Below are 22434 nucleotides of genomic sequence, written 5' to 3'. Positions count from 1 at the left end.
AATTTGCAAATGATAAGTGATAAAACTTGAACTGAAGTTCTTTTCTCAGACCAGGTCTATGTCTATGAGGGTCCCATCCTTTCCTTGCTTTCCCTGAGCTGAGACCAAGCCGAACTTATTCCAGGTACTCCTACCGAATCAGCCAGCAGATAAGACTTAACTTAATCTGAGGGATCCCTGGACAGAACGCCATCACACCTCCTAACCGATGCCACGCAGGACGTCCAGCCCGGTTCAGATCTTCACCACGCAGTCTGGCGACTTCGTTTTGATGGCATCAGAAATCATCTTCGCCCCAGACTCTCCGATCGAGTTACCTTGAAGACTGGAACAAGATGAGGCATGAAAGGAGTTAAACAGCTCGTTAAACAGCTCTCATTACAGTATATGTGTATATACTGTAATGAGACCAAAAGCACCACCTGTCGTAAACTACGCAACAAATACTTACTTTATATAGGTGAGTCGATGGTCTCCAGTGAGGGCTTTAGCAATGAATATGGCTCCATCCATCCCCAGTGAGTTCTCCTGAAGACTGTTGAGAGTAGAAGGCATGTTAACAGCAGATCCTCGCGTGGGTTACAATGTTCATGCAGTATGAGAAAAAAATATTCTAAAAGTTAAACCAAGTTAAAAAAAAAAACAAAAAAAACCTGCAAAAACAATATGTCCTACCATTTACAAGCCTTCTGATTAGAACATAGTGGAAATGTTATTTAGACTCCTTTAATTACCTCTGGGTTATTTTAGTTATTGACCTATTTTACTTGAAAGCTTTTCTCATAACGGATCTTGGTTAACTAGATGTTTGTCTCAGAGGGGAGACACAGAGAGGCAGAGCCTAATCACTTACTTTAGAGACCTGAGCGTGTTGTTTATTTTTAGTGCGTTAGACATTGCTTTGGCTCCATCCATCCCAATGGAATTCCCGCGCAGGCTGGACAGAAAAGAAAAATGATTACATAATTAAACTGATGGTAGAAGAAAGAACTTTGGGAAGGCATGAGGTGGATGCAAAGAAGGCTTTATCTAATAAACTTATAAAATGGGATGACACCCCTTTTTGGTACAATAAATTAGTTTTTGTAAAAGGAGAATTATGAGGTGCAGGTACTTACTCAAGAGTGTGCAGGGTCTTGTTTACCCTCAGTGCATCTGCCAGGGCAATGGCTCCAATCACACTCGCCGACACTCCCTGCAGACTGGAGACAAGCAGGGTGAGGTTAGCCCCCCTTTGGCTGTCTGAGGCCACCCCCTCCCCAGACCCCCCCAAAGAGGAAACGGACTCACTAGAGCGCGGTGAGGATGGTGTTGGTCTTGAGAGCATCTGCCAGGGCTACCATCCCCTCGTCCCCGATGGAGTTCTCCTGCAGGCTGCAAACATACACAATCTGAACTGAAGCGCACCACTGGTCAAGCTGATGCAAACACACACAATCTGAACTGAAGCGCACCACTGGTCGAGCTGATGCAAACACACACAATCTGAACTGAAGCGCACCACTGGTCGAGCTGATGCAAACACACACAATCTGAACTGAAGCGCACCACTGGTCGAGCTGATGCAAACACACACAATCTGAACTGAAGCGCACCACTGGTCGAGCTGATGCAAACACACACAATCTGAACTGAAGCGCACCACTGGTCGAGCTGATGCAAACACACACAATCGGAACTGAAGCGCACCACTGGCCGAGCTGATGCAAACACACACAATCTGAACTGAAGCGCACCACTGGCCGAGCTGATGCAGGCACACACAATCTGAACTGAAGCGCACCACTGGCCGAGCTGATGCAGGCACACGTAAGGGCCTGTTAACTAAAGGAATGTTTTTAGCGCCAGGTCAAAATTAGCAAACAAAAACTGAATTTAAGGACTTTGGAAATCTGGTTCTTTCTACCGTTGCGTCATTTCACCTGTTGTTTGATGGAGGGCGAGGGGGGATTGCCTCTTGAGCTCATTGCATTCTTATGGTATATTAATTTAATACACAACAGTCCCAAGCATAACTCTTGCATCCTGTACTGTCCAGGCACTAGCAGACAGCAAAGGGCGCTAGTGAGAGCTACCTACTCAAGACTCTGGAGACTACTGTTGGACTGTAGTGCTTGAGCCAGGGCTTTCGCAGCTTTTGACTTGATGAAGTTCCACTGGAGACTGAAAGATAGACAAGAGAACGCAATCAGGAGCAGCCGTGGATTCTCTCTGTCCCACACATCTTGGTGATCACTATTGCAGAAACCCATTGTGATGTGTGAAGAATAACTGCGCCACCCTCGTTCTGTCTGCACTGGTAGTAAATGAATATTTTGGGGGTACCCATTTGCAGCTGTGAAATGGCTTGCTGGTTAAAATCTGTTGCATGTACTTGATTACCTATTCAGGGATTCCAAGACATTAAAACCTGTACCATACAGAAGAAACCCATGGTCATAAATTAGAGCCAGCATTAATAGGCTAGTTTCACATGAAAATAAACAAAGAAATGGAGCATCTGTAGTGTAGGGGCAGGTGCACTTTTCATTTCTAGCACTGAATCAGTTATTCTTAAAAGGGAATCTAATATCAAGTTGATCCCGAACAGAATGGAGCAGAAGAAAGCTGTTTGAAGTGATGAAGATGTCAGTATTTGAGGTGTCAGATCTGCTGCAGTGTTGTATAATGATGTCATTGCTTTTTAAATGTCTAGCAGTCCTTTGTTAAATGCACATGGGGTTAGGTATCCATATTCCAAAAAAGGTATCCTGCTGGGTTCCTGATCAGAATACAGCACCTCTGGGAAAGGAACTCCATAGAAAAGGTGAATTGTTCACAGCAGAGTAATTATTTCCCATTTCCTTAACAACCAGGCTGGTACATTGAACTCCCAGCAGCTTTGCTGACCTTGCTGCCCCCATGAGGTTCAGGCGAGTTGAAATCCAAAGATCACCAGTGCAGGGCTGCTGAAGTTGGTTGCTGTTTAATTTCCTATACGATTAAACTGGAATGTCACGTTAAGAAGCAGTCCAACCGATAAATGACCACCATGGTATAGTAATGTATAGGACTGCATGTGCACAGAATATGGAATAGACCTTGTATAGCAGTGAATACTAAATGAATGATCTTACATTAAAGCCAACATCTATATTTCATTTGCACATACCTGATAACATTTAAACGTTTAGCCAAAATTCTAATTTTAAGGTTTGGATCACGTATACAACTTTAAACTCTAAAGGAGGAGAACAGGAGAACAGAGCCTCAATGGTCACTTACTGCAGGGAGGTGAGGGTCTGGTTCACCCTCACTGCTTCTGCGATGGCCTTGGCTCCCTCGTCGTGCAGCAGGTTAGCAGTCAAACTGGAAAGTGACATGACGGCTGGGTTAGGCAGCAGTGTCTACAGTCATTTAAAACGGTGCTGGCAGGGCTTCTCGATAAAGGGTACCGAGTCAAATTAAGTACAGGGAAATCTCAGGACATGCCTGTAGATGTGATTGATTCTGTAACAGACGGTTCTGTTCAGACTGGAGTTTGTTGGCGGTGTACTGCTGATTGTGTGACTTACTCGAGGTTTCTCAGCGTGCCGTTTTCTCGTAGAGCAATGGCGATCGCCTTCGCACCGTCCACCCCAATTGAGTTCTCACGAAGGCTGAAACACAAAAATCGCACATTTACGAGGACCGCTTTCCAAAGCTTTTAGCTGCATACTAAATTTGCACGCAGATTTAAAAAAAAAAAAAAAAAAAAGACACACATGTTTAACTGATAACGTTAAATTAATTGCTCCTAAATTCTAATGCTCCCAAGAGATCTTCCAACTTCTCGCTGATCCCGTACAAAGCAAGAGGTGAGACCATTTATTCTGGAAGAACAGAGATAGAGGCAGCCAGGCAGAGTGAACTGCAGGTTTCCCCTCTGAAGCCTGTCAAGCTGAGAAAGCCATCTCATGGATGGAGGACAAGGATGGAAGGGTGGATGGATGCATCGTTGATTGGTCGGTTGGTTGGCATACTCACTTCAAGTCGATCAGTCCCCTGTTGTGTTTGAGAGCCTCAGTGAGTGCCGTCACCCCTTTGTTGCTAATCGAGTTGCTCTGTAGGCTGAAAACAACCACAAAAGAAAAAAAAAAAAAGGCATGCAGTTAATGGCTGATCACACAGCAAGGGCAAACTGTCTTCTGCTGATGATCCAGCTGTGGATTTCATGTGGGTTGTGCCATGGGTTTGCAATAAAATACCAGTGGGTTGTTTGAAACCTTTCTGCTACTTACTCGAGAGCAGTGAGGCTGTGGTTCTGTTTCAGAGCCTTCGCCAGTGCAATCGCACCCTTGTCTCCAAGCTGGTTGCTGGAGAGCCTGAAAAGAAAAAAAACGACATCTGAGAGGAGACGGAGACACGGCCTGCGATGTCAGATCCTCCACCCTGAATTATACTACAGTGGCTTTTTAAAAACGATAGTTGTTTGGCTTTCGATCCATTGGGTTGAACCCCAATCTCACCCTGATCGCTGTGTAGTACATCTTTTTTTTTTTTTTTTTTTTGTATTCCTTTCCCCATCTATTCTATCATCTTGTTGCCTATGGACACCTTTAAAGGTGGAACGCCACCCAGAGTGATTGGCTCACATGAGTTCTTTCAGGCTCCTGTTGTTCTTCAGTGCTTCCGCAATGCGCTTCACTCCTTCCGGGCCGATGGAGTTCTTCTGCAGGCTGGGAGACACAGAGGAGATGTGAGCTGCAAGAGCAATAAAAACACAGGGCGAGGCTACAAGCACATTTACTGTACTGTAGGCCTTACATGAGAAGCACCCCAGGGCGCTTTACTATAAAAGCTGAAAAAAGCCATTTGCCAATCAATCCAGCCACAAACATAAGCATAATTTACAATGAAACCCCCCCCCCCCTCCCAACAACTACCATGTGATACAAAACATATAACTGCCATTAATTACAAACTGCAATGGCATACTGGGTGCAGTTTCAGATATCGATCCACCTGCGTTTGTCTCACTTTGTGCTCATTGTTCTTCGCTTTTTACCTTCCTGCTGTTGCTTAAATGACCTTCGATTCAGCACAATGCAAAATCTATTTCTATATAGCAACCAACATGTTCAATAGATCATTAAAATGATCAACATGGAGATGGAAGCTGCCCTGTCCCATTTACTTTCTAAAATAATGGTTAGGCAAGTAAAAAAAAAAAAAAAAAAAAGTGTATTCACAGTGAAAGTCAATTTCCTCTAAACAAAGAATGCCAGCTGGTTTCACTAGCTTGTGTGAGTGTGGCCTGCGAGTAGGACTACAGCGAAAAGTGAGAGGAGAGAGGATTTACTAAATGATTCACGTGATTAAAAGGGTTCAAAGCAGAGAGAGACAGGCGGAGAGACAGCGACTCACTGCAGGGTGCAGAGGTTGCGGTTGGACTGTAGCATCTCAGCTGCAGCCTTGGCCCCCTCTTCTCCAATGAAGTTGTTCTGGAGGCTGAGGAGAAAAAGAGCAAAAACACAGGCTGATCAGCAGACAACTCTCCCTCCCAACCACATCACAGGTCTGTATTGATTGTGCCATCCTCCAGCCATCACTTACTTGAGCGACACAAGTCCTTGGTTTATCTTGACTGCGTCTGCCAGGGCCTTTGCTCCCTTCGGCCCGATGTTATTGCTGTGGAGGCTGTGTTGAACAATAAAGGCTATTACATTGTGAATTAAAACTTGGTCTCAGCATTATTTAGCATACGTTATCACATTGTGGTAATACATGGGGACATCTCACTGTCTGCACAGCCGTCTCTTTCTCTATGTCTTAGAACACAAGTTATTCCAGTGGTAACAACCAATGGTTAACTACCCAAATAAATGCATAAACTTATATGCAAAATACATATAAACCAGTATTACTGTTATCTCAGCTTTCTTCATAACATAGGACTCTTACAATACATGCATAAAGCAAGGGGCCACTATATAAATTGCATATACGTTCCAGTGTATTTATTATAATTAATTATTATATAATAATTACTGAATTGTTGAAAGAGCTAACAAGGAGAACTACAAGTAGGTTCAGTTGTGGTTTGGCATGCTGCAGCGGTGTGCTACACTTACTCGAGTGCAGCGAGGCTCCTGTTCACCATCAGAGACCGGCCGATGGCTTTGGCTCCTTTGTTGCCGATGGAATTCTCAGCAAGGCTGCGGGAATCGAACACAAGGTGGCAGCACTTATTATTCAGTCAGTCGTAATGACGGATGGATTACACGGCAAAAATACGACCTCGTTTCTCACGACTCTCCAAATTACACAGCAAGAGTGGACCCACAGCGAATGTCACGGCAGTCCTTTCAGTCACTGGTGGGCAGACTCATTTTTTGGGGGTGTAAAAGGAAGAGATAAGGTCCCCAGCATGTCATTAAAATGTTTTGCATTAATTCAAGGATGGCAATATACACAAAATAAACACAGTGTAGATGTTATATAGGACAAATCGAGCAGTCTGTGCATGAAAACACACGCGGCTGACATTTTCACATGGTCTAATGGATGTCAACCGGGGCACAGACATAGTTCAACATGATAAAGTGAGACTAATGGCAGGGGCAGCTGCCAACAGACCGGAGGCATCCACACTGAAGAACGTATCTGACTCATTGATGTATATTGCAGAAATGACTGCCTGATGTCCCTCCAGAATTTAAGATGCTGGAAATAGCCTGGATTTGGGTGTGGCTGCTGGGTCTGTCCGTCACACCTGCCTGAACACAGTGGGGGCAGAGTCTCTCCCGGACGCCAGCATTCAGAGCAGATTTTAATCCCAGCCCTTCAAAAATAATCTTGATCTTACTGATGGCTCCTTACACCTTGGTAAGCCCCTCATCTGTTGAGACATATTTCTCTGGTAGCAAGAAGCAGCTCAGTGCAGAACATAGGTAACACTGATAGGTAAAAACGCTTCAGCAAGCCCCCGATCACAATGCACACGTAATGGCATGACTGACAACAGCAAGTGGATGATGTCAGTAATAAGTCGGTTAATGTATTCATGCTAATAGCATGATGACTCAGAATCAGTGCAGGGACCAAGCCAGTAAAACAGAGGCGCTAGGACTGGAAAAGGTTTTGAATCACACCTCAAGGAGTGTGTGTTGATAAGACTGCCAAGCCCAGATCTCAAACTGAGACCTAACAAGTGAACCTGAATGCACTGCAACTTAGTATTCAAATTATTTTGTTACTGGTAAACTCTGCATTCCATATTTACTTATTTTTGTATTTAAATGAATCAAAACCTGAATAAAATCTCAATGCACGCGTTTGAGTGCAGAAAAGCTTTCCAAGTCTGGAGAATCAGTGCTCATTCAACCAATGCTCTTAGTAAAGCACTAATGAAGGTAATTAGCCTTCAGCTGTCGACATTGTGCTTAATTGTGAATAACACAACACTACAATATTTCATCAGATGTAATAATTGGCTCGGGCAGCACTGCAGCCCCTAGATACTGAATGGATTAAAAGCCCCAGAGTCAGACCTAATCTTCTGAATGTGACAGTCCTTGGCACTCAGCAAGCTGCCCAGCAAATCCATGACATCATCTTTGAAATTGTTATTTTCCAATCTGGAAACAAAAAATTTAAAAACTTGTTAGATGACAGCAAATTATCAAACTGTAAGCCCCCCCCCTCATGTACAGTTAATATTGTGTCCTCCGGCAAAAGCTACAACCAAGTGTTACGTGTACATTTAAAATAACAACCGCGCTAACAACACGAAACACGCAGGCTGTTACCTGACCCAAAGAGTTCAGAAAATGCTACTACTGAAAAGGAAAGTAACATACACACTATTCATTGGAAACTTCAAAACAGACGACCTGAAAAACCTGAAGAAATGCAAGAAGCATCCATTCGACAAGCAATTAAAATGGGTGAACTTCAGCAAATCTGTAGAGATTCACATGAAGTCCTTTAAAACTTTACTGGCTTTCTGTTTTCATTTAGAGTGGATGCCAGCAGGGCCTTTTCCTACAGGACTTGTTTGTGGGACTCTCTTCCAGATCAAACTAGGATTTCTGAATCCTTATTCGTCTTTATATCTTTTCTCGGGAAACATTTTAAGCAGAGCCTCAGCTAAAGAGGATACATAAATATCACCTTTGCGTTGTACTTTTCAGCACGCTTATCTACAGCAGTGTGGTCACTCTATCTAGGCCCTAGACACAGAAGTATAGTCCCCCTGCCCCACTGTATACCTGAGGTTGTTACAGTACAGGAGCTGGGGCAGCAGGCTCTTGACGATGCTGTAGTTCAGGCAGTTGGAGAGGTTGGTCTCCTCCACGCACTCCTCAGATACCTGCAGCAGGTAAGCCAGCACCGAGCAGGTGATGGAGGTGAACTTGCCCGCCAGGCTGCCGTTGCGGAGCGACTCCTCCACGGTGCGTGCCAGCTCTACGTGCTGAATCTCCTGCAGGCAGTGCACCACGTTGACGGTGCTGAGGGAGACGGTGCCTGTGCTGAGGCAGCCCTGCAGGAAGGAGATGGCAGGACCTCGGTACCCGCTGTGTTCATCCCTGGCTAGCAGCAGGAGTCCCGAGAGGGGCTTGACCACATGTGGGGAGAGAAGCCCCGACAGGAAGCGGACAAAGACGTCCAGCTGACCGTCTTTGGACTGCTGCGCCCTCTGCAGGGCGTTCCTGAAGTGGTTCTGGAAGCCGATCTTGGGCCAGGACATGCCGTTCTCGGTGAAGAGGTCGAAGATGGCTCTCTTGGCAGCCGTGTAGTAAAAGGTGGCGGCTAGGTACTCCTGCAGGGTGAGGTGGGCAAAGTAGTAAACGGTACAGATGGGCGAGTCCTCCTTGACAAGGACGCGGCTGCCGAGGCTGCCCTGGAGCGAGGGCAGGTCGATCCCGTAAGCCGTTATGTCCTGCTCATAGAAAGTGTACTTCCTCTTGATCAGCCCGTAAAAGGCCAGCTTCCCCAGGTTTGCCATCAGCTTCCTGCTGTTGCCGAAGGCTTGCTCAAACCTCAGGGGTTCCTTGTCCTTGGAATGCAAATCTCCTTCCGCTACCATCTTAAAGAAGTAAGAGTACAGCTCAGTCCAGGTTTTGGGCAAGCCCTGTCCATCCTGGGTGCCACTCCTGAGCAGGTAGCTGAGGGTGGAGCCCACAATCCAGCAGGTGCAGGGCATGTAGCACATCACATTGAAGACCTTGCTGGAGTTCAAGTGGGACCGAACCCGGGAGGACAGCTCTCCGTCCTGGAAAAGCTGGTTCAGGAAATCCTGGATCTCCTCCCTGGTGAAGCCTCGGATCTCCGTCATCCTGTCCACCAGGCCCCCAGGGATCTGAGCCGCCGCGGTGGGCCGAGAGGTCAGCCAGACAGACGCATCCGGGAACAGGTTTCCCCGGATTATATTGGTGATCAGGTTGTCCACAGGCACCTCCTTCTTGGGGTCGGTACAGGCCATCGTGTCCGAGAAATCCAGGGTGGGCTTGAACTCGTCCAGCCCGTCGAAGATCAGTAGGACCCGGGCCGTCCCGTTCAAGACATGACCGGACTCCGCCACGTGGGGGAACGCGGACCTGACCAGCCGCTCGGCTGACAGCTTCTCATAAGTGTTCAGCTCCCAGAAGGTGAAGGGAAGCACGAAGCTCACGTCCGGGTAGATCTCACCCTTCACCCAGCGGTGGATGAACAGCCTGAGCAGCGTGCTTTTCCCGACGCCGGCCACCCCCACTGTGAGCAGGATGCGGGGAGGTATGCTCACCCTGGTCACGGGCTGCAGCAGCTTCTCCAGGGCGATGGGCTTGGCACTCTGCCTCACCGTGCCCTTGGTGGCCTCGATCTGCATGACGTCGTGCTCCTTCTGCTGGAGGTCCGAGAGCCCCTCCACCAGCAGCAGGCTATTCAGTCGGTCCAGGGACGGCTTCTCCGACAGCAGCCCCTGCTCCATCCAGGTCCCATATCGGCTTTGCAGAACCTCCACATGTTTCTGAACTATCGGGTCTGCCAAGGAGGAGAACACAAGGGAGATTCAGGGCATGGGCAGACAAGACCATTTCCTCCATCTTAAGAATTCTAGCAGAAGGCATTTAAAATCCACAGCAGACCTGCAAGATTGCACTTAAACACTAACTAAGCTGCACATATATTCAATAAAATGGAATGGTGATTTTTTTTTTTTTTTTTTACAGTAACTCATATGCCTCAGCGAGCTGTATAAAAAGAGGATGTAGAATTGAATGTTTCCTGCACAAAGGGGAAAATGACCACAGTTACTCTATGTCAGCAAGTAGAATAACAACTGTGATGAATTTGAATGTTGTAGATTACCTTTCCCTTCCCCTGTTACTTCTGCTTCCACCCGACGCAAAGTTTCCCTTTGATGTGGTTCTGGCTGACAAAAACTTAGAAACTTTTGTCACAAATGTCTGTTGCTCTAATACAAGGGCGCTAACAATTGGTAAACAAGATGCAAGCACTGCTATGAAACGATTTGCAAAGAGAGCAATCCCCAAGCTAGAGCTAAGCTTGTGAAGTTCCCTGTAAAACACTGGCTGCGTCTCTACAAATCGAGAATGTTACGTGAAAGATCTGACTTGGTGAAGTGCTGAACGGTGAGCCTGCATCAAGGACAGTACTGGAATCCAGGCAGCTGTAAGGTGGGGTGCGAGGGGCTCACCGTAGAGGGTGATGAGCAGGTAGAGCTGGGAGTTGGTGGTCTCTATGAAGGCCTGGAGGGTCTCGGAGCCCAGGGTTCCCTTCCCGGCCAGGATGTCGATGACGGTCCGCACCTTCTCGCAGAGCAGCCCGGCCTCCTGGATCTGTGAGGCCTCGTCACGGCTGATGAGCTCCAGCTTCCTCAAGTGACTCACGATGTTCTCCAGGAAGGGCCCCGAGATCGATCTCACAAGCTGCTTCCGGTATTTGTGAATCCAAACGCCTGCGGATCGAGCACAGCGACAGAGGGCTTCAGTGACGAGCGCATGCATGGGAAACTGCAGAAACACAGCTTGAAACTCACACCCAGTCCTGGGATTCACATCCCCCCGTTATTAGGACTGCTACACTGAAGAAGGCACGTGGCAAAACAGTTTTTTCCACTTGACTTTCTTATAGATTTTTACTTAAAATTCTGATTGAGCATTTTGTAGATAAAGGTTGAAAGGTTCATTATTGAAATCACCAGGCACTAGGAGTTTGAACTGATAGATCCCTTGCAAATCTACTCTGAACTGATTGCACCGGTCCTCACAGCACGAATAAGTCCCACAAGCGCCTGCAGGTTTTAGGAGCTGTGTGCGATATGCTTGAATAAGGTTGTTCTGAAGCCGAAGACTGGGTGGAGGGCTGGCTCCAGTTTAAAACCATGTGGGAATGCTGGCTGGAACTCTGACACACAGACATACCTTCCATTTTCATCTTCATCTGCTGGAAAGAGGCGTCAGCCTGGACATCCTATCTTCTGCCCAGCAGCCGGTGTGCACTTTCTAGTTATGGATCACAAATCCTCCTTCATTTTTTTTATCCTTTCTCCATTTTTCTGAAAAAATAAGTACACATTTCTTTGGGGTCACAGAGAGTGTGTGTGTGTGTGTGTGTGAGAGAGAGAGAGGAGAGACTATACGCATAGGGGCAAAAACAAAAATTTATCATCCATATTGAAACGTTAAGGAAAGAGATATCATTAAACAGCATGGCGTGGGACAAAATAATAGATTATATATATATATATATATATATATATATATATATATATATATATATATATATATATATATATATATATATCAAAGAGCCAGCTGCCCTATAAATAAAAACACAGCCTAATGACCCCAGCCTAGTAACTCGCATTGTACTAATTCAATTCTCATCAGTTCTGCAAGGTTGTTCCAGGAATTGAGCTTTTCAAGGAATTTCACAGGTCTCCTTCATGGCAGGCATCCCATTCCAATATTAACAGTAACCTTTATAGTTTCATATCAACTACCTGTGCATGGAGGAGGGAGTGTAATTACTGTGCTTCTTGGTAATGACACAGTGATTAACATGCGCTCAAAGAATACAGTCTTGCGAGTACTTGTAAGTAATTCACATCTGTTTTCAATATTTAAAAGGCCAATCCATGAAGTAAAATAGCCAGGGGTTCAAACTCAACTCAGTTTGAGGTTACTACTGCTGCAGGACAGCACACACCTTGAGAGAGCACGCTGTCACACAAGCCCCAGTCCATAGAGAAAGAAAAGAATCGGATTCACATCAAAATGAAGAACGAGCAAGCGTGTCTTCCAGGTTCCTGTTGAAATGACCCAGTAGTACTCTGAGCTTGATGCAGCTGCAAAGAGAATACACCCCCTCCACAATACGTTTTCTGCCCCCGACAAGCAACTTAGCCAGCATGGCTCTCAAAATATATTCTGTGATGATTTTGTGATTTACTATGAGCAGTACAGTCACAACATGATAGTCAACTAGTTATATCAGAATGAATATCAGTGAAATCTGCTTTGAGCGACACTCACCTCAGGTCCCAATAATGCAGCGTCCTGGAGCCCAGTTTTCTCACAGCATTACTTTAAACCTCTTCTGCTTCCCCTGTGTTCAAGTTGAGTCATTAGAGGATAGCAGAAAAGGTGTGCCTGCTGGTGCATGCAAGACTGTAAATAATATATAAATATATATACACACAAACTTATATGCATATATATGTTTCACTGAATTACAAAATAGAACCATTTTTTAATTGATGCAGGACTGATAAGGAGCTCACAGAGAAGGGAGAAGGGACAGTTGTTGTCTTTGGGGATTCTATTAGCCAACATACTAGCAAAAACAACAGCGATATCAATATCAACAATTACCAGATCGGCTGAGTGGGTTTCCTGTAAAGCCACTGTTAAGCCGTGTCTGTGCAGACGCACACACACGCACACACGCACACACAGACCTGCAGTCCCTACATGCAGCAATCTGCCAAACCACTAACCCACAAGCTCTGCAGACACGGCGGGGCTACGTCACGGAGGAGGGATTTCATCTATCACTCTGGTGCTGGTTTTGGAACAGTATTTCTGTAAACGTTTATGTATATCTTTATAGCTTTGATATGCAGAATGAAACGATTTGTACTGAAAAGTTTTTTTCATACTTCTGTTTAAGTGATTTAGGTCCTGGTCAGTCCAGTTTAATATTTCAGGACATGGTTGGACTTGGAGCCAAGATTAAAGACCCCTTGAGGCCTCAACTCAAGGTGATTCAATGCCTTTCTAGTTTGTACTATTGGCTTTTCCTTCATCCCCGCTGGTCAGGGAAAGCTGCAGATCTTTGCTGCTGTCTTTCAAAAGGCTTTCATTGATTGGTCAGGCAGAAAAGCAAGATGGGAAACCGTGGTTTTACTGCAACACGTCCAAAACAATTATTTTGAAAAATGTTCGATTAACTTTAAAAAGTGCAGGGTCACAAACTCTTCCATTTGAGTTTTCAAGCCAGCCCTTCCAGCTACTCTCTGACACGCTCTTGAAACCAGCGTGAATGAGTCTGTGATAGGCAGCTGAAACCAGAGCTGTGAGTGAGCCACAGCCTGCGAGTCGAGTTGCAGCAGCACGCTACAGCTGCTCTGCAGAGAGGGAAGCCCCCACAGGGCTGCAGCACTCTGAATACATCCATTGCAGAGGTGACAGCATGCAACCTGTCACACACAACCCAGCAAGCAAAATGCATGGGACATTCATATAATCTGAAGTCTACCAACAGTGTCTTTACAAAAAAAAAAAAAAACCCACAGGCGAAGGACCAAAAGATCTCAGTGCAATAAAATGAACGTTAATAAACCAATTGACCAATCAAATGGATTTTATTACAACACGAGTGATTGAGGTGTCATGCATTTTATAAAAGTGATCAAGATATTCCGCAGTTGTAGCACAAATCTATTCCAGCAGCACAGCTGACCGTATTATAGAAATAGTTTTATTACATGTTAGCAACATCAGCTCCTGTGTGTGCACGAGTCAGGCTTCAGTAGAAGGGATGGCAACCCATCCTCCTGAGGTTTGCTGGTGCCACTGCTCTGGGGTAACCAACACCACAACAGGCAGCATGCCCTGCTGCCTGGTGCCACACGCGTGCTGCGCTCACACAGAGCTCCAGGGAGCGTTCCTTACACTGTGATAGGCTGCCAGATCCAGGGACGGAAATAAGACCCCTATTGCACAGCAGTTCCACCCATTCGAGGTTTTACTGCAAGCCTGATTAGCCACAGTGTGTCTAGGTAACAAGCTCAGGTGTGTCTTATTATTAAACTCATAGTTACACCAGGAATGAAATGCATCAAACTGCTATGCATTAGCAGTCTATTCCCAGCCCTGCAGTTCGCTCTATCGCATGATGACACAAGATAATTTCCAGCATCCTTACAACCAGAAACAGAGCCTCCTGGAGCTGTCCCCGGCACCCAAACACTTTAGACAAGGAAGGTGTCTTGAAGGTTGCTAGAATGTCAACCAGCAGGCATATTATTTTTTTACAACAGGAAAGCTGTGGCTGCTGGCATCCTAACATTCACAGGCGCTGACAGACACAGCAGGAATGTAAGGGTTCATTAACAATGAGCAACAGTCCCAGTACTCTATTCTCAGCTCTTCAGAGCTGGCACTACCCTTTAAACACTGCTTTTCTGCGAGGTTGTCTGTCCTCTGCCCTAAAACTCAATCTTTCTCAAGCTCAGTTTCTTTATTGATTCAATTGCTTTTTTGTTTGATTTGTTTAAATGAAGAGCATTAACATTGCATTTTTCCCTTGCCGTGTTTTATGAGCAGTCGTGAGGTATGCAGCTGAATAAATCCACGGTACTAAATGGAATCTACTGCTGTATTAACCTGCAAGCTACATGAACATAACCAGACGCTATTCGCGTAACATGGATTGAAATGGCAGGAGAAGGGCACCCGTTCTGCTGGATGGAGATTCAGCAGCTGCAGTGCTGAAATTGCATTACAAAAACCTGTCTATTTCTTCCGCTTTCTACAAATGCATCCCAAACAAACTTGTTTCTTTCAAACACCTCTGTTTCGGGTAAGGTGCTAACCAGCCCCGGCACGTATTTTCAAATACATACTATATTATCAAGGTAAATGAAGCTGGACTGCAACCCAGCTATACAGCGCGTCTCAGCTGCTGATGGTGGTGATGAGAACCAGGAGGGCTGATAAAGAAAGCCGAGAGACTCTGAATGTGATGCGAAGTATCTAAAGTACATTGCGATACTCTTTTAAATGACTGGAGCTGGGATTCAGCTCCTCCACTGGCCCAGAACACCCGCGTTCAGTTTCCATGCACAAGTTTCATCAAATTGCAGGGAAGCGGTTCTAATTATACAGTGTCCCGAGAAAGCAGACCAACGTATTTTGAACAAACTTCGTGCAGAAATCAAGAAAAAAAAAAAAAAAAAAAAAAAAAATCAAGAAAATTAAAAACACTGTCCCCAAATATTTCAAAGATGACTCCTTCAATGGACAGCATGGGTTATTGTCTTACTGTGCATCTTTACAACACTTCTATTATAATATTAAGTGATGCGATGTGTGAATATTTTGTTAAAACACATCAAAAGAATTACTGGAATAAGTAGGTACTGCACCACAGAGATCAAGGTTGTTTAAACTACGTTTAAATTGTCAAGATTTTTTTTTTTTTTCCATGTTTTATCAGGGATATAGTTTTGGTGCTTTTTATTTCTTTATTAATTAATATATCATTTGACTCTTTTCCTATACTATCTTAAAATATATTAAACAGACAGCGTTACTCATTTACACCCAAGAACAGGAAACAATAACAACGGTACAGGAATTTACCTGGTACAGTATCTTCAGCCTCCGGTACAGTTCAAAGACAAATTCATGGCAAGCAAGCCCTGATAAACGGAACACGTGCAGCTTAAAGTTAACGAAACTGTTCAATACTGTAACGTGTAATCCAGGCAGGACTTTTCAACAGAATATATATATATATATTTAACAGGATTTAACCGGTCAACAGTCATTTAAAATTCGCTCCAACTTCTTTGAACCGCTCATTGTGTTCCAGCTCAGTAAGCGCAGTCCGCAGGTGGGGCAGGAGGAAGCTATATTATTTAAAAGTTTGTAACTTTCCAGACTGTCGACGAACGCGCAGGGCACCGAGTTTATGCGGAATAAACTACTTGAATTAACAAAGCAAAACAAAACAAAGAACAAAGAACAAAACAGTTATTAAAACAAGTCGTTTTCAAAGAAAACCCGCATCATTTCTTTCACCCTGCACCTCTTCCTGTCTGCTCTCTCTCTTCCTGTAGATGACGGTCCAGAGACTGCGCTTTTGAATTCAGTTACTTTTGCTTTCCACCTACTAAAATATCCTCACCTGTTCTGTACCTTCTGATTCCGCGAATATCAAGCCAGCCACAGGAGAGAATAAAACAGTAGTCTTAAATTGATCTTAATAACGGCGCTGTGATGTATGTGGTGTTTAGCACAACTAATCACAGCCAGGCAGCCAATAACTGACAAAAAGTTCTGTAAAACTTACCAACTTTTTTTAAGGGATCCTAATGTTTATATCAACTTTAAATAGCTGTACATAGTCACATATTTTTTGTTTAAAGAAAAAATGAATATTGCTTTTTGACTGAAATGAGAAACAGTTCCAATCAATCTGCATTGTAAATGCACAATACAAAAATCTGCATTAAATACACTGTACCAACTGCAGTGCACTTACACTGCCCAAAGAAGCTCACACATACCAATTAGAGATGACCGTTCACCTCCACAGCAGTGCGGCCTCCAATCTACACACAGAATTACTGCAGTATCCAATGGAGGCCTGTTTTGATACCCTAGTTGAAGGTGTCAAGAAAGCAGGCTGCTGCAGCAGCAAATGATTGGACACATCTCCAAAATGTGCTACTTTCAAGAACAGAAGAGGCGGTGTGATGACATCATCAAGATCGCAGTCATCACAGTGCTCTGTTCCTGTTACCCGCCACATACTGAAGGCATGAGGGAAGCAAAGGAATTATTAGGCAGCAAAGTCAGAGGGTCAGCTTAGCCTAGACGTTTCCCATGAAGGGGTGCGAGACGAGCCCTGGTCCGTGTGGGAGGCCTCCTCGTCAGCCCGGTTTCCTGAAAGAGACAAAACTTCATGATGTGAAAAACAAAAGTAGTAGTAACACTGAAAAAGTCACACAGCTCTGTGACAAACGTGTCCCTCAAGAAGAAGATTTTAACTCATCCTATGCTACCGGGCCACAAAGTCAGTCTAGTTTTGGTTTTTTGGGCATCACGGTGTGAGGGGGTCTGTTTTAATTACAGCCGTTGGTGTTAGAGGGGGTATGAAGCTGTGATCTTGAGAATTGTTTCTCTAAAGCTCAGCTCTGCTCACACTCCTGTGCAGGATGCTGTGAAACCACAGTCTCTCTCTGTCTCTGTGTAACACTGAAGCAGCAGCAGCATCGTGGTGACTTGATCAGGTATGCTTCCTGTCTGGGTAACACTTTACATTAAGAGTGTCTAATTACTGTGTTGTTATAATAGTTACTTAGTAATTACACATATACTTACACAGGTATAGTGCTATTATGCATGGTTACAGTGTACTTAATGTGGAAATCATTTTGCATTAGGGTTAAATTTAGAGTTATATCATGCAAAAGGATTTACACATTAAGTACAATGTAACTACACATTATAACTCAGAATCTCAGATCCACAGTACTGAGCTCTGTGATTTGCACATCAGCAACCCCTTAACACTGACACAGAGAATCAAGTTGCATTGTTGTACAGTTTATTACAGAACAAAAATAAAAAAGGACATGGTATTCAAGGTGCAAATGGTCCATAATCAAAATAATAACCAAACGAACAAAGGAAAAAACACAGAAACCTTCCTGTAACTTGGAGACAATTACTCATTATTATTTAGCACGGACTGCAAGTCAGCCTGCCCCTGTAGGAGGAAAGACAAAGACCTCACTAACAGACAGATCAGAGTGTATCACAATGATCACAGCTATCCAGTGCAAAGCAGACACCCAATTCCATAATCATACAGCGTCACAGCCAGCACTAGGCTCTCGGAACTCCGATTATAAACCACTTGAGGAGTGTGGGAAGATGGGATCTTTCTAAAGTTCAAATTCATTAAAGAAAAACACTTTAAAAGAAAAATGCAAACTTAATGCACAATACAGACCTTCTTTTGAGTTGCAGTACTGGTAACAATACGAGCAGATAAAATAATGCCTTACATTGTTATATGGGCCATTACACTGCTGTCTGCATTTAAGTCATTTTGAAGTTACATTCTTCCAAATTGCATTTTTCATAATGAATGTATAATTAAACACACACACACACACAAATTCTGTTTGTTTTAACCTAGCGAACAGCAGCACCCAGTGGCCACACAGAACAGCAGCAGTGGCTGCTACTACCATTACAGTTATTGTATTATTGTTTCTACTGATCAAAATGAAACCAGAAAATTCTGCACACCCTCGCCTCCAGCTAAAATCAATTTTCAGTTTTTCAACAGCTACAACACTATGCTTGCAAGTCATTACAGTACAATGTAAATATGCATAGCATTCCATTGGGAGGTCACTCATATCTGTAGCTTACCACAGCTGGTCAAAGATCGGTTCAAACATGTCATGTTTCTACTGCACACTAATGGAAGACGAATATACCTATAGCACGCTATTGTCAGATGATCAGATAATCTATATCTATCTATATATATGAATGCATATACAGCAATATATTTTGTTGTCAGATCACATACCCATAACATACTTTTGCTTGTCAGTGTTATTAAAATCCCAACAGAGGAGTGCACAGGATCAGGCTCGATTCCTATTAATTTTTTATTCTAATTCAAATTCCCGTTCCCTTTTAATCAATTCCAACACAGTTAGCAGTATTCTGTTAAAGCAAGCTTATCACAGTGGCAGTAAATTACTTAATTATAGATGTCAGCACCATGGAAAACGATTTAAAGAAAGAATCAGTATAAGCTACACCTACATCATGTAGAAGAACATCGAAAAAACAAATGTCCATGCTAAGCTTTGAAGTCCTGACTAGCGGTTCCCAGACACAGCCTCTAACGATAACCGCCAACATCAAACAGCGCTGTCAGCACTGTGACCACGTGCATCCCTGGGACCTGCAGTCGCAGTACGTTTAATGTCCACGCAAAGTTTCATCAGATTGATCAGTCACACTTAAGCAGAGGTCACTTTGACCGTAGCGATTCTAACTCTCTTCAAGAACTGGACTAATAATCCAGGACTCACAGTATTTGGCCACATGTTGTTGCATAACCAAAGTATTTAACAGACTTACATATTCAGGGCATTTCCCTATAAACCCTTTCATGATCCAGTACTGCTAAATGTGTCAGTCTTCCACCACCCCCCCCAAATCAAGTACAACGATGTTTTAGTGAATGCATGCTTCAGAAATCAGTAGTGCAACTCTTTACATTTATCAGCGTCACGAGTACCTATCCCCTATACAGTACTTCAGTCATTCCCTTTCTATAGTCAATAGCATGACAGTTAGCTAATCTGGAGGATGCAGTTCTGCCATTGTCTCAGGTCCTTTCCCTAGAGAAATGTAAAGCAACTCAAATATGTCAGAAGATCTGTGAGACCAGTGTGAGCTGCACAGGCATTCAGTGCTGTGGGGGGCCTGCACAGAAACAAACACAAAGCAATAGATTTCTGATCTTCTGTAGAGACTGTCGCTTTACCGCCAGTACCTTATTAGACTGAATAAAGCGCCTTGCTTGCTTGCTTTGAGCAGGTCACACAGCCAGTTTTCTGAGGAGGCTGATTTGTAAAGGACGGAATATCATTCACACCTTGTGTATGTGTTTGTACAGCACAGCCCTGCTTAGAGGACACGTGAAGGATCGTACTGCAGAGCCTCTCTATGTAACCCATTCATGCCTCTTCGATGTGGCCTTAAGAAGCAGACGTTAAAGTCTTTTGAATGCAGAAGAAGAGTGAAATGATTCCACAAATACCTATATATGATGAGCTGCTGGAAGAAGGCACATATTTCTCCTTTACTATGCATCATATTACTGTACACACTGTGCCTGTCAGAGACATTCATTCAATAGTTTTACCCCAATCATGCACCATGAAAAGGCAATGGAAGCATGCAAGTTAATATTTACATATTTTTTTTGCAAAATGCTACTTCAATATACTACTGTTTTTTTTTTTTTTTTTAACTGAAGCTTAAATGATCTACATTAATTAATTTGTAGCCATAATTCCAGGATGCAACTCCTTCACTTTCCTTCTGAACAGTTAAGACCACATATAAAAAAAAAAATAAAGAAGAAGAAGAAGAAATAAATAAATAAATACAGGTCGCCTGGATTAGACTACAGGACTTCAGGCTGTAGTCTAGAAATCTGCTTTCGATGTAGGGAGGTTTCCAAATGAGGAGAAGTAGCTAGGAGAGTCTGTAACTGAAGGTATGCCGATGGTACTGACAGGTGCAAATCCCCCAGACATACTTCAGATATGTTAATTCATCAAGTATTTTGTATATAAAGTATATGAGAGCGGACCACACTGCTGCTAGTGCGCTCTGCTCAAGCACTGAGGTCTTCCCTTCTTCAGGCTATGAGACGGTGAGGGTCTGCAGGTGTCTAGACCAGGTGTTCTCATCAAGGCTCCCCTTGCCCAGCCTCTCCTCAGAGGGGTGTGTGTGGGGCAGGGGCTTCGCTGCTATTTCCTGCTCCCCTCTGTGCAGTGCTGGAACTGGGCGAAGCTCAGGAATACCTGCTCCAGGGAGATCTGGCTCACGCAGTAATCCTCGATCCCATATTTTTCCTTGGAGGCTTCCATTGTCCCGAACACCTGGACACACAAACGCACAAAGAAACAGCAGAAAGAGCAGCTTGGTAGAGGAACATCTGAGTTATCTCAACCAGAGTGCAGCCAATATGATGCAAGAAATAGATCAGGAAGAAATACATACAACTTATAGTAAAACATTGCTGAAAAGGTATAGGTGACTAAAGTGACTAAACCACGACAGCAGTAAGCAGGCTGCAGCAATGAAGAGAACCGTGTGCGATGCAGGGGTGCTGCGAATTTAACTGGAGTCCTTCTGTTCCGCAGCCCTTACCTGAGCCCAGGTGAGAGTCGTGTCAGTCAGGTGGTAGTGCACCATTCCCTGGTGTTCATCCTTGAGCACGCTCTCTGGAAGAGAGGGAATGCAAAATAAACTATAAATGTTAGGGACTAGACACCAAAAAGTTTGCAAACTGAAGATGGGAGTGTGGGGTCCTGACAGGCAGTACAGCGTGGGAGTGTGGGAGCCCTGACAGGCAGTACAGCGCTGGAGCCCTGACAGACACCGCGCGGGAGCGTCACGTACTGGGGAAGGTACTCTCGATGAAGTCCTTGAGAGGCTGCAGGTCCTGTTCCTCCTCCTCCACCCTCATCTTGGCCAGCAGAGTGTAGCCGCTGCCAAACTTGCTCTTGAGGTGCTGTGGGCTGCCCAGGCACTTGAACTGTCCGTTCACCATGACAGCCAGCCGGGTGCACAGCGCCTCGCACTCCTCCATGCTGCAAAACACATACACACACGTCAGGGAAACTCAGACGCTCAGCTAAAGGGATTGCTTTCAGGAGCTTTCAGCCTGCGGTACCTGTGGGAGGTGATGATGACGGCCTTGCCTGACTCGCGGGTCCGGGTCACGGCATCCCACAGCAGTCTCCTGGCCACCGGGTCCATCCCTGTGGAGGGCTCGTCCAGGAAGATGACGGGCGGGCCCCCGATCAGCGCCATCCCCGCACTCAGCTTCCGCTTGTTCCCCCCGCTGGAGAGCGATAAAACAGGGGTGGCAATACCACTCCTACTGGACAGCAGTTTCACCCAGCCCAGGTTTTACACCCAGCCCCAGTGTGTAGGTAACAAGCTCAGGTGTGTCGTATTAGACTCACAGTAACACCAGGAATGGATCACACTGCGTGTTATTTTCAGCCCTGGGACAGTTTGAATTCTAATTAAATAAATAAGGCATATAGCTTCTGACTACAAGAGAATATTAGTCTACAGCAGCGCAAACCTGTTCGGAGTCTGCAGGGCGTTGACCCTTGTAAACGATTACTGCAGTATTCTGGCATTTCCCATGGTTATACTATGCATTTCCCATAGTTTTTACCCACGTTTATTAATATGCTTTACCTTACCTTTCTATTCTTTATGCTTCCCTAAGCTTTACTACATTTTGCCGTGCTTGTCCTATAGGGAGCTCTTCTCAGCGTGATCAGAGGCTGGCTTGTCCCATACCTGTAGCAGCGCACCAGTCTGTCTGCGTGGGGCTCCAGCAGCAGAGCTCGAAGCACGTTCTCCACGCAGCCCCCCACGTACCGCTCCGGAA

At 44.7% G+C, this 22434-nt stretch overlaps 2 protein-coding genes across 5 annotated transcripts; both read right to left on the bottom strand.

Moving 5' to 3' along the window:
• Positions 1-191: 191 nt before the first annotated feature.
• LOC121300950 (NLR family CARD domain-containing protein 3-like) lies at positions 192-16848 on the bottom strand. Of its 4 annotated transcripts, none has more exons than XM_041229973.1 (20): positions 16763-16848; positions 12501-12573; positions 11388-11521; positions 10661-10921; positions 8232-9984; positions 7512-7598; positions 6093-6176; positions 5575-5658; positions 5386-5469; positions 4614-4697; positions 4260-4343; positions 4006-4089; positions 3555-3638; positions 3265-3348; positions 2080-2163; positions 1291-1374; positions 1119-1202; positions 854-937; positions 452-535; positions 192-325 (listed from the first exon to the last, which is right to left on the bottom strand). In XM_041229973.1, exons 3-20 carry the CDS (start codon positions 11404-11406, stop codon positions 235-237), a joined length of 3303 nt encoding a protein of 1100 aa, XP_041085907.1. In that variant the 5' UTR covers positions 11407-11521; positions 12501-12573; positions 16763-16848; the 3' UTR covers positions 192-234. The 4 variants fall into 4 exon arrangements, with proteins under 4 accessions (XP_041085907.1, XP_041085905.1, XP_041085906.1 ...); XM_041229971.1 differs by lacking the exon at positions 16763-16848 and adding an exon at positions 15834-16431 and having other exon boundaries at positions 12501-12620; XM_041229972.1 differs by lacking the exon at positions 16763-16848 and adding an exon at positions 15834-16431.
• A 3209-nt stretch (positions 16849-20057) lies between these two features.
• Positions 20058-22428, bottom strand: LOC121301044 (phospholipid-transporting ATPase ABCA3). Its single transcript, XM_041230131.1, has 5 exons — positions 22344-22428; positions 21700-21870; positions 21426-21616; positions 21174-21247; positions 20058-20902 (listed from the first exon to the last, which is right to left on the bottom strand). Exons 2-5 carry the CDS (start codon positions 21837-21839, stop codon positions 20771-20773), a joined length of 537 nt encoding a protein of 178 aa, XP_041086065.1. The 5' UTR covers positions 21840-21870; positions 22344-22428; the 3' UTR covers positions 20058-20770.
• Positions 22429-22434: the final 6 nt, after the last annotated feature.

Source organism: Polyodon spathula, chromosome 26, assembly GCF_017654505.1.
Source record: "Polyodon spathula isolate WHYD16114869_AA chromosome 26, ASM1765450v1, whole genome shotgun sequence".
Taxonomy (NCBI): Eukaryota; Metazoa; Chordata; class Actinopteri; order Acipenseriformes; family Polyodontidae; genus Polyodon; species Polyodon spathula.
This window is presented reverse-complemented; position numbering and strand designations above follow the sequence as displayed.